The sequence below is a fragment of the Pteropus vampyrus genome, unplaced genomic scaffold, assembly GCF_000151845.1.
Source record: "Pteropus vampyrus isolate Shadow unplaced genomic scaffold, Pvam_2.0 Scaffold139, whole genome shotgun sequence".
Taxonomy (NCBI): Eukaryota; Metazoa; Chordata; class Mammalia; order Chiroptera; family Pteropodidae; genus Pteropus; species Pteropus vampyrus.
In genome coordinates, this window is record NW_011888920.1 from 4525546 (window position 1) to 4541649 (window position 16104).

The following is a 16104-nucleotide window of genomic DNA, read 5'->3' on the forward strand; positions in this document are numbered from 1 at the left end:
ATACAAATCTTATGAGTGGTATTGCAAGAAATGAGTTTTAGAAGAAAACTATGTCCTTCCATTGACACTTTTGAAACCTGATACTTGTTAGTAGATCTTAGGTTGAAAACTACCCCCAAAATGTTCCCTAGTGTTTCCTGGTGTTTGAATATTCACTATAGACTTAGAATTCTTTGTTGATACTACTAAACTTAATGTTTCTTATTTTTAAAACAATTCTTTAGATATCTATGATTATAAGAGTTGGAAGTATTTTAAGAGAGGAAAGGATAATCAGCTGTTTGCAGATTTCTTTTAAATCACAGCAATATATAGCAACATGGACAAGTAGGTATCATAGGCATCTCAAACATATTCAAGGCATGAAAAAGACAAAAAGCACTGAAAATAATCCTGAGTCAATGCCTTCTATTTCTAAGGAAGAAATAATACCAATGCTACACAAATGCCAATATTAGAAGGGCCTATTTTATGAGGCCAGGATTATCCTTATATCAAAAATTATGAGAATTAAAACCGAAGACCAATTTCTTTCTTGAACATAGTTGCAAAAATTCTTACAAGTATTAATAAATGAATTCCATCAATAGGAAAAAGATGATACATTGTGATCAAGTTGCATTGTTCCAGGGATACCAGGTTGTCTTCGTATTTGAAAATCAATGTGAATAACAAAAACCATATGTCAATAGATGCAGGAAAAGCACTCATAAAAACTCACTGAACTAGGACTAAAGGGGACATCTTCAACTTGATGAAGGACATCTGTGAAAAAACAGCTCACATTAAACAATGGTGAAAGACAAATGTTCTCCCCTTAACATAAGGAACAAGGCAAGGGTGCCACGCTTTCCAGCTCTATTCAGCATTGTACTGGAGTTTATAGCCATGCAACAACGCAAAGAGAAAGATGTAAGACATAGAGTTTGTAACAGAAGAAGTACAGTTATTCATTTACAGATGACATTGTCATCTATGTAGAAAATTCTAAAGATTCTATATGGCTTTTTTAAAAGTCTAGAACCAAAAAAATGTCTAGAACCAGTAAGTGAATTTAACAAGGTTATATGATCCAGGTCAGTATACAAAAACCAATATTTCTATGTTCTTTTCAAGTGTCCAGACTAGGTCCAAGATGTAGTTGTTTATGCTAAGCCCCATGCTTACCATATACTAAGATTCAGCAAACCAAAACTTAACTTTCCATGCTCAGCTATATCAGAAAACGTAGGCCTAAGGCAACCAATCAGCACTTGCCCACTTAGCATAAATTAACCTAACCCAGCCCCAACACTTCCCTTTGCTCCATATAAAGAAAGTAATCCTGTTTTAACAAATTAACAAATAACTAGTATAACTTCCTTGTTCCTCACTTTTGTCTATGAAACCCTACCACTTTATACAACTCTTGGAAGCTCCTTTCTGTTTTCTAGACTGGATGCTTTCCAATTCATGAAGTGCTAAAGAAAAAAAAAACAGCCAACTAGATCAGGAAATTAAATGTCTTTGTCACCAGCAATGAACAGTTTGAAATTGCAAGTTAAAAATAATAGCATCAATAAACAAACATGCATAATTTCAATAAAATATGTGGGATACCTGTACACTGAAATATACAAAACATTACTGAGAAAACTAAGGCCTAAAAACAAAGATGTACCATGAAACCCAGATGTTCATGGGTTTGGATACCCTATTAGGATAACACTTCTTCCCCAAATTGGTAATATAGAATCAATGAAATCCAATCAAATCCCAGCCAGCTTTTGTCTTGTTTTTTCTTTTAGACCTTGACAATCCGATTGTAAAATTTGTAAGGATATGCAAAGGAACTAAAATAAGCCAAAACAATTTGGTAAAGAAAAAATAAGATTGGAAGACATACTTAAGCCACAGTAACAAATAGAAGATGGTATCAGCAAAGGTTCCAAGGAAGTTTAATAGGGAAAGGATAGTCTTTCCAAAAAATGGTGCATATCTAAATGCGAGAAAATGAATTGCAAACCTTCCGTCTCACTATATTCAATAATTAATTGAATATAGATGATGAAATGGATGATGAACCCTTCAATAATTTTATACTTAAAATTATAAAATCTATATAACAACTCTTGTGACCTTGGTTTAAGCAAAGATTTTCTAGATAAGACACTAAAAGCATGAACCATAAAAGAAAAAGTGGTAACTTCGACTTTATTAAAAATAAAAACCTTTTCTCCTGAAAAAAACATTAAAATGAAAACACCAGCCACAGACTGGCAAAACAGTATTGGTAATGGATTTGTTTTTAGAATTTATTTTTTACATCTTTTAACAAAATAAGAAATTAAACAAATTAGAACTGGGCAAAAGATTTGAACAGGCACTCTGCCAAAGAAGATATCCAAAGGCAAATAAGCACATTAAAGTTCGTTGACACCATAAATCATTATGATTATGCAAACTAAAGTCACAGTGAGACACTATTCACTCTTCTAGTGGATGTGTATCCACTAGAACAGCTAAAATTAAAACATCTGACAACACGAAGTGACAAAAACCAAGTGAAGCATCTGAAACTGATTCATTGCTGGCAGAAATGCAAAATGGTACAGCCACTTTAGACAAACAGATGAAGCAAATGTATAGCTATTGTTTGCCCCAGTAATTCTACTCCTAGATATTTTTCAGGAGAAATGAAAGCATATGTCCCCATAATGACTTGTACGTGAATATTCATAGCAACTTTAATTATAATGATCTCAAACTGGAAACCACCAAATGTCCATCACCTGCTGAATTGATATACAAATTGTGGCTTAGCCATACAATGAATCACTGGTAATTAAAAAGGGAATGAACTACTGATATAAGCAGCAAGGATGACTCTCAAAAGCATTATGCTAAGTGGAAGAAGCTAGACCAAAAGAGACTACATGTAATATCATTCTATTTGTATGGCCTTCTAAAAAAGGCAGAACTGTAGTGATTGAAAGGAGATCAGTAGTTTCCAGAGGCTTAAGGTGGGGTGAGTGGATTGGCTGACTGCAAAGATGCGCAATTCGGAGGTGATAGAAATGCTTTATATCTTAATTGTGAAAATTACATTTGTCAGACCTGAAACAACACGCAAAATGGGTAAATTGGTATATAAATTACATCTCAGTAAATCTAATTTTTTTCTTAAATATACATTAAGTTTTCTGATTGCTGACTTTTTTTTTATAGTTGGGGGTATAAGCCTTTGGTCTATAATTATTATAGAAAAAGAGCTCTGCTTGACACAAATGTACAAATGAATGCTTCAAATACAGAAAGCAATCTGAAGATTGTTTTGCACCTAAGTATATCTTTATTTAAGTGTGATTGTAAGAATACTACAGTTTCTCAGAATACCAGGAATAATTTCTGCATTTTCTATGAGCACTGTATTCGGTTCAGTGTTATATTTCTGTTTAATCTTCCTTATTTAATTGGGTAGATTCTGTGCCAAGTATATACACGTCATTCCAGTCAGAATAAACTATCTCTTGACTATACCTGATGGAATCAGGACTTGAAGGGCTATTGCTCAAAAAAGAAAAGAAAGTACTTTACATTTACATTTCATAAGTGGAATCAGGCGTTAGTCTAGTAAAATTTGTATCTTCATAAATATTTTCATATGGAGAATATTCTGGTATTCCCATTTCCTCTGACATAGCTGCATAGTCATATATTTTTTTCTGTGCTTGCTCAAGCCTGAAACCTAGAGAGGAATGACAAATGTTTAGAAAGATGCCAGATGTGATAAGATACAGACTCATCCAATATACTATCACATGCCAGGGTAGGGGCCTCTCCACATTCCTTTTCATTACTCTCAAGGGACTTGGTAGTGAACAAAACAGACAACTCTCTGCCCTCAAGTGAAGACAGTTACCTAAAATTGTACTCTGGAAGGCCACCAACTCCATTAAATCCCCGGAGTAGAGTATTTGAGAAATAAGCGAGAGGCCAGTGCTGGCGGGGTGTTTGGGAGGGAGTGAGAGGGACAGTGCGACATGATAGGGGTGGAAAGCTAGGCCAGGGCCAGAGCCAGAGGCCATGATAAAGTTAGGATTTTATCCCCAGCGCTGGGGAGGCTTTGAGCTAGGCTGCCTCAGTTCAAAATCTTGGCCCTCACAGGAACTGACTGTGAGACCCTGAGCAAGTAACTTGGCATCTCTTTGTCTGCTTATCTGTAAAATGCAAATAACAGAACCTGACTCATTGGTTTGTTCTGAAGATCAAATGAGTTAATTTTATAAAGCACATTACGACAGCACTTCCACATTGTAATTGCTAAAGAATAGTTTGTTATTTAATTGTGTCGATTTAAATTTGTAAGACATCGCTATCTGTTGTGTGGAGAATGGACTGGAGAGGTATGAGCTTGGAGGCTGTCGCAGAAGCCTGCAGAGGGCCAATGGCAACTTGGACTGTGGTGGTAGCATCGAGTTGGAAATAAATGGGTAGGTTAAGGCTAATGGCAACATTTATAGAGTACGAATTATGTACCAGGCACTGGTCTAAGCACTTTACACATTTTACCTCTCGTTACCTCACAATAATCTATGAGCCCGGTGCTATTGTTATTCTCATTTTACGGAGGGAGAAAACGGAGTTAGCAACTTGCCCAGGCTCACACAGCCAGTAAACAGGAGAGCTCAAAACCAAGACCAGGCAGTCTGAACCAACACTTCTCAACTGTAAACTCTCTGCTTTACTGTCTGTCATAGATGACAGCAGGACAGAACTCATACACTTCGATTATGTAATAACCATAATTAGATTCTAGCTATGTTAGAATTATTGATATTTCTGGGGTAGGATGATATGCTTCTTCAACACACTATCACTTTCGGCTTCTCGATATTGAGGACTACTGATGGAACAATAGTGGCATAGAACCTGAAAAACATATCTAACTTTTTGAGGCATTTATTTAGCTAAGTGAAGTTTGCTCATTAAAAATTATTACTGAAACCATGAGATATGCAACTTTCTTTTAAAAAAAGATTCATTTAAAAAAGTTTTTATCAAACCCTACTTAAAACAGAAAATTTCCTCCTATTTCCAAATAATAGTCTTACCTATAAAGGCATAAGTGACTTGGCAAATTTTTCTATATCTATACGCTGTGCAGGGTGCTGCAATGTTAGGTGCTTAGAAATGTGTACATGTGTGGAATGTATCATTTTTGTTCACAAGAATTTCCCATAAAGTATTGCTATAAATCACCTACTTTTGATGTTAGCTGAAGAGTTGCTTGTAGCAATTTCCTTCCAGTTGGCAATATACCTAAGCACATTACATGGACATTCATTAAATTGGTTTACTAGTAAGTAATAAATTGATTCATTAGCACATGCTTAGACTACTTCTACAATTCCACTTTCTCCATGAAATCTTAGATTAATGGTGACAAATTCACTAGTCCAAATGTTTAATTCTTATGACTTTCCCACTCCACGTAGCTCTCACACACCTAAAGCAACCCCTAGGACAAGGAGTTGGGGAAGATAAAAAATGGTGCCACCATCTACCACGTTAGTGCCCTTTGGTCTCCCTCCAGCAACCTCTCCTCATCTTATCCTGTTCTACTCCTGCAAGATCATGTCCTCAGTTGACTGCCTACTAAGATGTTAGTTAACATACAATACAATATACAGATGACATATTAGTGAATTGTACCCTGGAAACCTATGTAATTTTATTAACCAATGCTACCCCAATAAATTTAACTTAAAAGTATTAAAAATAGGGAGAGAGAGAGAGAGAGAGAGAGAGAGAGAGAGAGAGAGAACGAACAAAGATGTACAAAAAACTATGAGAGGAAAATAGGAGAAAACAACAACAAAAACTTTCTCCTTGGTTCTGGATTGCCATGTCAATGACAATTTAAAGCAGAGCAATGGTGCTGTCTTGCAGTGTCCAGTAAACATAAGAGATCACATTTAAGTAGAGCACATGCAGCTGCCACCTCAGTTCCCTAAACAGAGACTGAAATAGGGAGACGAGGGTAACCTGAGAAGAGGGAGAACAAGGAAGGACAAGATATGATGAGCTAGGAAGATGAAGGAACTCTCCAAGAGTCAGGTTTCCTGTTATTTATTCCGTTTCATTTTAGGCAGCGTATTTCCCTTTCCCAAGCCCTTCTTTCTTCCAACTGCACCCAAGAAATCAGGTCAGAGCAGGTGCCAAAAGGGAGCTGGCAGAGAAAGGGTGAGGAGGATTAGAATTATCGTTTGATTCAGAAAATACTGTGACTTTCCAAGTATTTATTTACCCCACTTGAATTACTTTTGTTAACTTTATGCTTCTGAAGTTTTTTTATTTTAGAAAGATATATATTATCTAACAGTATTTAATTGTCATAAAGTGCTGTGTCTAAAGTAGGCCCCTTCTTACACTCCTACCACTTGTTGCTCCATGAACTTTATTCTGTGGCATTAAATGGGACATGCTGGGTCACTGTTAAATGGGAAGATGCCGGGTAACAGCAGGCAGTACAACCCTATCCCAGGATCTCTTAGTAGACAATTTAATCTGGCTTGACCCTAAATTTAGGTAGACTTTGTGCTTTCAGTGAGTCATTCAGGATCACTGTGAAGATTTGGATGTCTATCGCCCTGCTTCCTTGGATTTATATACTGAAAGGTTTTCATTTCACTTTCAAGGAATCAAGATTAAGGACTTTAAATCCATTGGATGCTGATTCCTGACACTCTGGAGTTCAAACATATGCCACATTTAATTATGGCTGATCACTGACCCAGCTTTACCTGATATTGATGTGAGTTTATTTAATTATTTAAAAAGAACTTCTCATAAAGAACATACCAGCAGTAACTGATAAAAAAAAAAATCTAAGTTTTACAAATAGAAGCAAAAGTCTGATGATAGCTTTACTATGCAGCTTATATCATAGAACTGATCTGTGTTTCTCACTAAGAAAATTCTGGAAGTTTTTAGATAATAATTGCAGAATAATGCATATGTGGAATCTATAATGAATCCCTCGGGAGCACAAATTTAATATCTTAATGGTCTGGGGAAAGTTCCTAGCCAGAGAGGCCACATAATTACATGTTTTATAAATCAAAGGAACAGCTTCAGATATAGAAATTACCCATCACACTCATAGGCAAAGATTTCTTGCCAACACAGTTAATAGGATATCAGGAAATTATCTAAGATAGCCCAGCTGCTGATCACTTTAACAGGTTATGTCAAAATTCACTTGTAGTTTGAAAAATACGAAGATCCTGGAAGAGGAACAATCATCTTGATAGAGAATATGCAGCTGAAGATCCAACAGTATGAATGACAGCGGCAGTCACGGTAGCCATCATGTGGCATTGTGGGCAACTCGATTGCGATGCAGGGTTTGTTTTACATGCTAAGTGCTCGCAGTAACATATCCCTAGATGCTGCAGAATTTGCAACAGTACTCGTCAGTGTCCTTGAGTCCAAGAGTGAAGTTGGCTCTATCCATTTTTTAAAATTATAATAATACTGTACTCAGTTGATATCGTTGCAATGTGCATCTTCAGATGTGCATGGCTTCTTCCCAGGAGAGTAGCCATCTGTCATAACAAGAGGCTAGCACAAAAGCCTTTGGGGAAGAAACTGGTTTGTATCACTCAGTGTCAGTGTTCAACACATTTCTGTAATCCTAATGATCTATTTTGCCCATAAATTTTGAAGGATACTCTCCAAGGAATTAGTGGCTAACAATTCTCCTAAAGAAAACATCAGACTCTGAAATTTTCATCAAACAGGGGATCATCAAGCCAGTTGCAAACATTTAGATATTAACAGGAAAGCAGACTGTGGAGACCATAAGTGCACCGGGAAGAAGGTGCTTACACTTGAGGGCTGCAGTTAGTTGGGGGAAGGTCTTTGCAAAGTTTGGTCTTGCCTGAGACAATCAGTAGGTTGGGGTTAGTAACGCTACTGAAATATTCCCAAATAATCATGCGGGATTCTATTTGAAATTTTTGTCGTTCAGAGCTCAATAGAAAAACCTGCTTTCTAAGAATTCAAAGTTAGTGCCAAATTATGATGATGCCTGAGACTAAACTAATAGAAGTTGTACATAATTTTGAAACATGAAGTATGTGTATTTTTCAAAATGGAAAATTTCAGTTAGTCTTACCATATCAAACCTAGGTGTATTCATCCATATAGAGTATATGATACAAAAAACCACTTCGAATCTTTTTTTCACAAAGAGAAGCCATTAAGAATCTTAAATCAATTACCAGTGAAGGGTGTTGGTGGATGACAGTGGGGGAAAGTCTTAGGTAGACTGAAATGTTGGTTTATTTCTTCCCTTTGAACTTAACTTATTTTTTTGTATTCCAACAGCTTGCTGGCTGTTTGCTTGAATTAGCCAACTTGTATAAGGAAAAGGCAGAGCGGGATTTTGAAAGCTCACCTGAAACAATTCACTATCCTGCCCTCAGAAGATCATTCAGAATGAACCTCCCCTACCTCTCTCTCCCTTTCTTCCCTCCATTCTCTATCTAGAAACTTTTACTCTTAGAGAAAATAAGTGAAGTGTAGCATTACAGTGCTTTCCTTTGAATTCCATTTCTTGCATCATTATTACCATCTGTATTTATTCAGTGTCTCAGAAATCACTGACAGGCTGTCTATAGGGAATCTCAGTACTATGGTCTGGACAAGATATTGGGGTTATGGAACCATAACAATCTCTTTTTATTATTTCTTTATTAAAAAATATTTTAGAGTATGTGTTATGGATAATTATTTCTTTATTTCTTATCTTTCCTTTTTAACTTTCTAATAGATCTTTCCTATCAGTATCTTTTTTTCTTTCATTCTTGTTTTCCTTCTTTCTTAGTCATTCTTTCCCTTTTTTCTCCTTTTTTCACTATCCTCTTCTCTGAGTCCTCTTGGATTCTTTTTCCTGTCCTGTTGTTCAGTGAAAATCAACTTGATTTTTCCTATCCCATTTTCTTATCTCTCTTCCTAATTTCTTCTTTTTTCTTATGTTTCTTTACTTACACCATCTTCATTTGAATTTTTCTGCCTCTTCATCCATGCAATATTCACATTCATTATTGTAGCTGAGTAAATATTCAATATTTTTAAAAGCTTTATTGAGATATAGTTCACATATGCATTTCACCTATGTAAAGTATATTAATTCCGTGGCTTTTGGAGTATTCACAGAGTTGTGCATCCACCATCACGATCAATTTTAGAATATTTCATTACTTCAAAAAGAAACTCTGCACCCCTTAGCCATAACCTCCCAATCCCCATAATTTTCCCAGTCCTAGGCAACCACTAATCTACATTCTACCTCTATAGATTTGCCTATTCTGGACATTTTATACAAATGGAATTATACAATATGTGGTCCTTTTTGGTTGGCTTCTTTCACTTATCAGGTTCGTCAATATTGTAGCATATATTAGCATTTCTTTTTATTGCAGAATAATAGTCCATTGTACAGATATACCACATTTTATTTATCCATTCATCAGCTGATGAATATTTGGGTTGTTTCTACTTTTTGCTTATATTGTGAATAATGCTGCTATGAACATTCATATACAAGTTTTCACATGGACATGTATTTTCATTTCTCTTGTCTATATACTGAGAAGTGGAATTGCTGGATCATATGGCAACTCCATCTTTAACCATTTGAGAAACTGCTAGATTGTTTTCTAAAATGGCTGCACCATTGTACATTCCCACTAGCAATATATATGGGTTCTAATTTCTCTACATCTTTGTCAGCACTTAATACTGTCTTCATAATTATAGCCATTTTAGAGGTCCTGAAGTATGATCTCATTGTGGTTTTAACTTGCATTTCCCTGATGGCTATATTGAATATTTTAAATTTTTCATCACACAAAAAATCCTAAAGATGTTTTCCAAGGGCCATAGTATATCACTGAAAAATTATAACTATTTAATATCTCATATGGGAAGATAAGGGACTACAGATTGAGGAAATTCTTTGTAGTATTAATTTCATGTTCTTAGCTTTGTTTCTAAATCCCAAAATAAAAAGTAAAGCAGATTTAGACTAAGGCATAAAAATAAAGTCTGGCAATAAAAAACACTTGTCTAATTTTTTTCTACTTTTAGATAATCCTGTTTTTTAAATCTTTCTCCCTTATTTATTCTTTTTTCTTCCTAAACAAGTAATAAATACTCATTTTGTGGGGAGGAGATTATGTTTGTGGCCCCTAGATTCATCATGAGAGTGGGAAATATTAGAAAGAAAAATAAATGATGCTTGCTTGCCCTTGCTCCCCAAGAATAGCAACATGTATTTACTCTTCAAAGTTCAGTGTATTTGTCCAGTTCAGCACTTCATCCACTTCCCATTCCATCACAGAATCTACTCCACCATCTTCGATAGCTTTTATTAGCCCTTTTGTTGCTGTGTGAATTAAACCGATAGTTGTACTGTCTGTTGACTTAGCCTCCAGGTTTCCTGAGTAGTACCTAAACAAAGGAAAGGAAGAGAAACATAAATCCATTGGAATAGGTGATTATTGGTAGATATAGAAAATATATATTGTTGCCATAAAACTATTTAAATATTAAACCAAATTTTCATTCTATTTAATTCAAATACATCTAAACCAAGTTCTATGTGATGGGATCTTTTGGAAAAAAACAAAGCAGCTTAATCAACCACACTAACCAAAGAAGCCTCATTTCAAAATTACCTCTCAGTAAGTTGAATTTTTGATACAAAGAAAAACTAAATTATTACATCACTGAATCATAGAATTATAAAATCAAAGAATCTTGGAGACCAAATAATTAGCCTGCTTGTTTTATAGATAAGGAAATAAATCTTGGAAGAGTTGAATAACTTTTACAAGAACACATGGCTAATGGCAAGTAGGAAGAGGGAAGGAAAGGAGCAAAAGGAAAGAGAAGGAGGGGAAGAGGTAACGGGAAGAGAGATATTGGCATCTCTTTTTTTGTGTCAGGTACTTTTCATACACTATCTTACTTAATTCTCTTTAAAAAGACACAGCCATTTGTGACAGCTATTTTGATTCCCATTTTATGGATGAGGAAATTGAAACTTAGAGAAATTAAGAAATTATTCAAGATCATGTGTGTAGTAAATATATATCAGGGCCAGTAATTCTAATCTGACTCCAAGTCCAGCCTTCTGTAGCACTGTTATATCTTATATTAGTCTGAGCACATAAATTAATGCACCCACCAAACATGAGCTGAGTGAGTAGACAGAGGTAAGTAGTCTTTACCAAGAATACAGTATTATAAGATATACCGTGGTATTCCATTTTAAAGGTTAACCTATTCTGACATTGTATTTATTTATTAACTTGACACTCATTTATTAGGAAGCAGCACAGTGGTGTTGTAAAGCTAGGATTTGGTATCAAACTATCTGGCTTTGAATCTTGCTTTGAATCTTGCTTTGAATCTGTGATTTACTAGCTATATAACTATTGTAGAATAATCTGGCCTTTCTGGGCATTGGTATCCTCTTAAAATGGTAATCATAATACTACTTCCTCCTAGCTTTCTCCATAGTTTTAGAAGTTTAAATCCCTGTGAAGCATTAAAAACAATGACTGGCATATAGTAAGCATTTAATTAAAAAAAAAAAAAAGGCTTATATAATCCCGAGTGGCAAGGGATACAACAGTGACAAGATGTGTCCCCACCCTCATGAAGTTTCTGTCAGATTTTAAATGCGTAATGATCCATGAGAGCTAATGCATTTTATAGAAGCAGGAACATGCCTTTTGATTTATATCAATTAGTAAGAGCATAAATGGTAAGAAAGTAGAATTTCATAATTTTTCTATAGTTCTTTATTTACTTATTCATTTAATAACTATTTCTTGAGTATCCACTGTTTGCAAAGCAATCTGCACAGAGGTGAAATTCCTTCATGGAACTTGCAATTTTCCACTTCTATACTCCATTCCTAAACATAATTGGCACTAAATATATATGTATTGAATTAATGAATAAGTAAATAAGTGATGGTACCCACTGACCCAGATTTACTAACAAATGCTCATGCCACAACAAAAATGCATTTAGAAAGCAGAAACTTTTGGAAGACTGGGGTGAAAACATTTTTTATGAGTTTCTCCATGTTTTACCTTCCCAAATATACAAACACTTAAGAGCAAATGTGGAAACCTGAGTGACATGCCTTTTACAACAGCGATATACAACTATTCAGGTATCTATTTTTGTCCTCAGACTTTGTTTTTAAAGAGAGTTATAATACTTATTCCAGGAATTTGTTTTAAACTATTTAAAAGTTAGTATTTATAGTTAAACGGGCTTCAAGAGTAATAAAACAACAACAGGTTAGCACATTGGGACAGAATTTCAAATACAATGGAGATCAAAAATAAAGATCACTTTACAATAGTCATAACTTGCTTTATAAATAAATGAGTGGTATTTTACAAAGAACACAAAAGGAATATGAAATTTGACTTTATAGATAATGTTGCAATATATTCACTTTAAAATGATCTCATATTCTTTCTAAACTAGAAAACTTAAAGAGAAAGAACATTATAGAAATGTATTTCTGAATATCATGTTAGAGAGAGAAGTTAAAATGCAGAGACCTAGTAAGAATCAAGGTTGAAATTGGAAAGGAGGCCGAGGAGGGCTGAGACCTGTAGGACACAAGAAAGAAAAGGATGTAAAAATCAGAATACTTTTAGCAAGACAGATGTAAAAAATATCAAGATTTGTTGATTTTGTTAACTGTTGATTCTCAGCAAGTCAGATGGAAGAGTGTTTGGATGTCTTCAGTGAATAAAGCACACAAAGTTTTTCATTCATCTCCTGCAAACTTACAAAAAGGAAACTACACCCAGTCATAAAATGCATTCTTTCAATAAGCAATACACATTAATTAAACATCTACTATGTCTGAAGCTCTTTGTTAATAAATAGAACAGAGTCCCTGATCTTTAGGGGCTCAAAGTCTAGTGAAGGTGGCAGACAAATATACAGATAATTGTGAAAACAAACAAATATAAAAAAGATCTATGGGGCACATCCAAAGGAAGTGCCTAACTTTGTCTAGGTAAGGCAAGAAGGCTTCAGTAGGAGAGATCTGAGCCAACTATCAAAAGATGAAGATCTTGTTGCAATGCAGCTGAGCCAGAAAGGGTCAAACTAGGAGAGAGGGAACATCATGTGTCATGTAAGTAACAGGGAGCCCTTAATTGTTTCAGGTAAAAAAAAAAAAAGTTTAATTTGTGTTTTAGAAACATCATGTCAATGTTTAACACAGAAATGGGGAAGAAATTAGAGCAAAGAGACCAATTAGAAGGATTCCTCGGATGAGGTCGAGATGAGAACAACGAGCTGCTGCAGTGGGAGAGAAATGTCATAACTGGGAGATACTTTGGAAGCAGATTTAATAGGACCCGATAACAGATTACACATAGGAATTTATGAAAGGTAGGAAGTCTAGGATAATCCTTACATTTCTGGCTGAAACAACTGGGTAAATGATGGGGTTATAAACTGAGCCCAGGAGGAATACTGACAAAAAACTTTTATGATGGACCCATTCAGTTTGAGATGGAAACATCTATATAAATAAAAACAGACAGTTATGGATGAGGATTGTTTTGAAAGTAAACAGAGAAAGAAAGAAGAAATATAATAGATTATTATTCATGTGTGTTAGTTTATCACCAGGTGTCTCCCAGCTGGCGCTGTCCCTGAGCTTCAGCAACTCATACCACCATTCTCAAAGCCAATTTTTTCTAGGCGATGGCACGTATGGTGAGTGTATTCTGTTATTCTGAAATCATTACCACACTTCCTTTGAGAAATGGTTAGAAGAAATGTTATATGGAATAAAATGATGATGGATAAGGTGTTCTGTAATGATATTGCTGAAAGAAGTAATGCAGGCAGAGAAACAAAATACATATCTAGAATATTTATCACTGTGAAGACAAGGAATGCTTCCTCCCTTATGAGAAGAGTCAGTGTAATCAGCCTGTCACCAGGTAGCCAGCATACGCCATTACTGGGGACAAAGCAATAGTATTTGGTGACTACATGTCCAGAACAGCCTCGATGAGGGAAAGACCACGTTTATGACTCCACGTATAGCTGCCATCCCTATAACCAGCACCACTTTATACATGGCTCCACTGAGAAACCACTGAGGTGGCCAGGGAAAAAAGCTGACATCTATTGAATCACCTTGTCCATCTGATTACTGAGAGCTTTCTGCCTCTAGAAGCTCTTTGGAGGGCATTCATGAGGGCATAAACATGCTCTGTGCCCAACATTCTGAGTACACCTCTTCCCAGACCTAATAACCAATTTTTCAATTTAATTCTTTCCAAGTCTCTGATCAGCTGAGCAACTATTAGCTACTGCCCTTCTTTGTGAGTGAGAAAACCAGATGTATCACCTCAAGTTGTGCTCATGGGCCAAGTAAGGGATTATAGTCTAGTGACTGTCCATTTTTGGATGGTGCCAACATCCTGTGCAGATCTATGGTAAATTAGACCCAATATATTATCCCTCTGTTAACCTGTCACAGGTGACTCCCTGTTAAAGCTGGAAGTATGGAGACCAAGCAGAGCCAATGTAGCATAAGTAGGTGCTGAAGGAGTTTGAGCCACCTGCTCATGCAGCTTATCTTGACCTTCTGGACTTTCTCAGACCCATTCTCATCTATACCACATCTATTTTACACTGAAATAATGCTGTGTACACTAAGTTTGGTGGTTCAGTGGATTAGATAAAAGCCTGCTCAGTTCATAATCACATAGCATTTATTAGCCTATTGTCGAGCATCCAAGCTCCACCAGGGTCCAGTACCGATTTTCAAATGGAGAATAGTTTGGACCAAAGAAAGCATTATCTTTACTCTTAAACCCTAGAGGTCTGTGCTGTGATCCTATTAGGACTCTTTAGAGGTTCCATACAGTATTTCACTGTCTGCCACAGACATGTCTAATACTGTTGGGATTCTAGGCCATAAAACCCAACTCATATGGCAGCTCGACCACATTGTGGACATGCTGGAGTGTGGTAGCCTTATTAGGTCACCTAGTAAATAGGTTGGAGCAGCATGCCCAGATTTGTCACATTTTACATCCCACATACAGAGAGGCTCTCTAAGTGTTGTGTACCTTCAGGGTGGATGATGCAAGGAATAGTAACTTGTCTCTTACTTTACAAAGAATATCCCCAAATGTCTGTAAGCTCCAGCTATGGGGCAAATGCTTAACATTTTGCAAAGTTTATCTCTTCTTCTGGATTTGTCATATTAAATAATCCAGGAAGTTGTTATTTTCTTATTTTTTTTCATTTCTTTTTTTAATTAAGTTTATTGGGATAACATTGGTTAATACAATTATATAATTGTATAATTTTCAGGTGTACATTATAATTTGACATCTGTATAGTCTATTGTGTGTTTACCAACCAAAGTCCAGTTTCCTTCAGCTACCATGTATTTGATCCCCTTTACCCACTTCACCTTCCCTGAACCCCCCTATATATGATCCCCTATACCCTGTCTACCTCTTCTCTCCTCCCCCGCCCCTACTCTCTGGTAACCACTAGTCCATTGTCCATGTCCCTGAGTCTCTGTTTGTCCTGTTTATTTGTTGCTTTTAGGATTATATCCCACATAAAAGTAATACTTTGTGATTTTTTACTTTTTCAATAAAGCTTATTTCGCTTAGCATGATTATCTCTAGGTCCATCCAGGTTGTCGCAAATGGCAATATTTCATCTCTTCTTATGGCTGAGTAATATTCCATAGTATATATGTACCACAGCTTCTTTAGCCAATCACCTATTGTAGGACACTTCAGTTGTTTCCATGTCCTGGCCACTGTGAATAATGCTGCTATGAACCCTGGTATGCAAATATCTTTATGGTATAGGTTTTCAAGTCTTTGGGGATAAATATCCAGTAGAGGGATTGCTGGATCATATGGTAGATCAATTCTTAGTTTTTTAAGGAACCTCCATACTGTTTTTCATAGTGGCTATACCAATTTGCAGTCCCACCAGCAGTGTATGAGGGTTCCTTTTTCTCCG

The 16104-nt window shown here is 35.8% G+C and overlaps 1 protein-coding gene across 1 annotated transcript in view; it reads right to left on the minus strand.

Moving 5' to 3' along the window:
- Positions 1-3317: 3317 nt before the first annotated feature.
- The window catches only part of CUNH11orf65 (chromosome unknown C11orf65 homolog), a 55637-nt gene continuing 42850 nt past the window's right edge, over positions 3318-16104 (minus strand). The window contains exons 7-9 of the mRNA XM_011368156.2: positions 10330-10500; positions 5246-5301; positions 3318-3727 (exon numbers count right to left, since the gene is read on the minus strand). Coding sequence (XP_011366458.1) covers positions 3579-3727; positions 5246-5301; positions 10330-10500 — 376 coding nt within the window. The 3' untranslated portion in view covers positions 3318-3578. The remainder of the gene's footprint in view (positions 3728-5245; positions 5302-10329; positions 10501-16104) is intronic.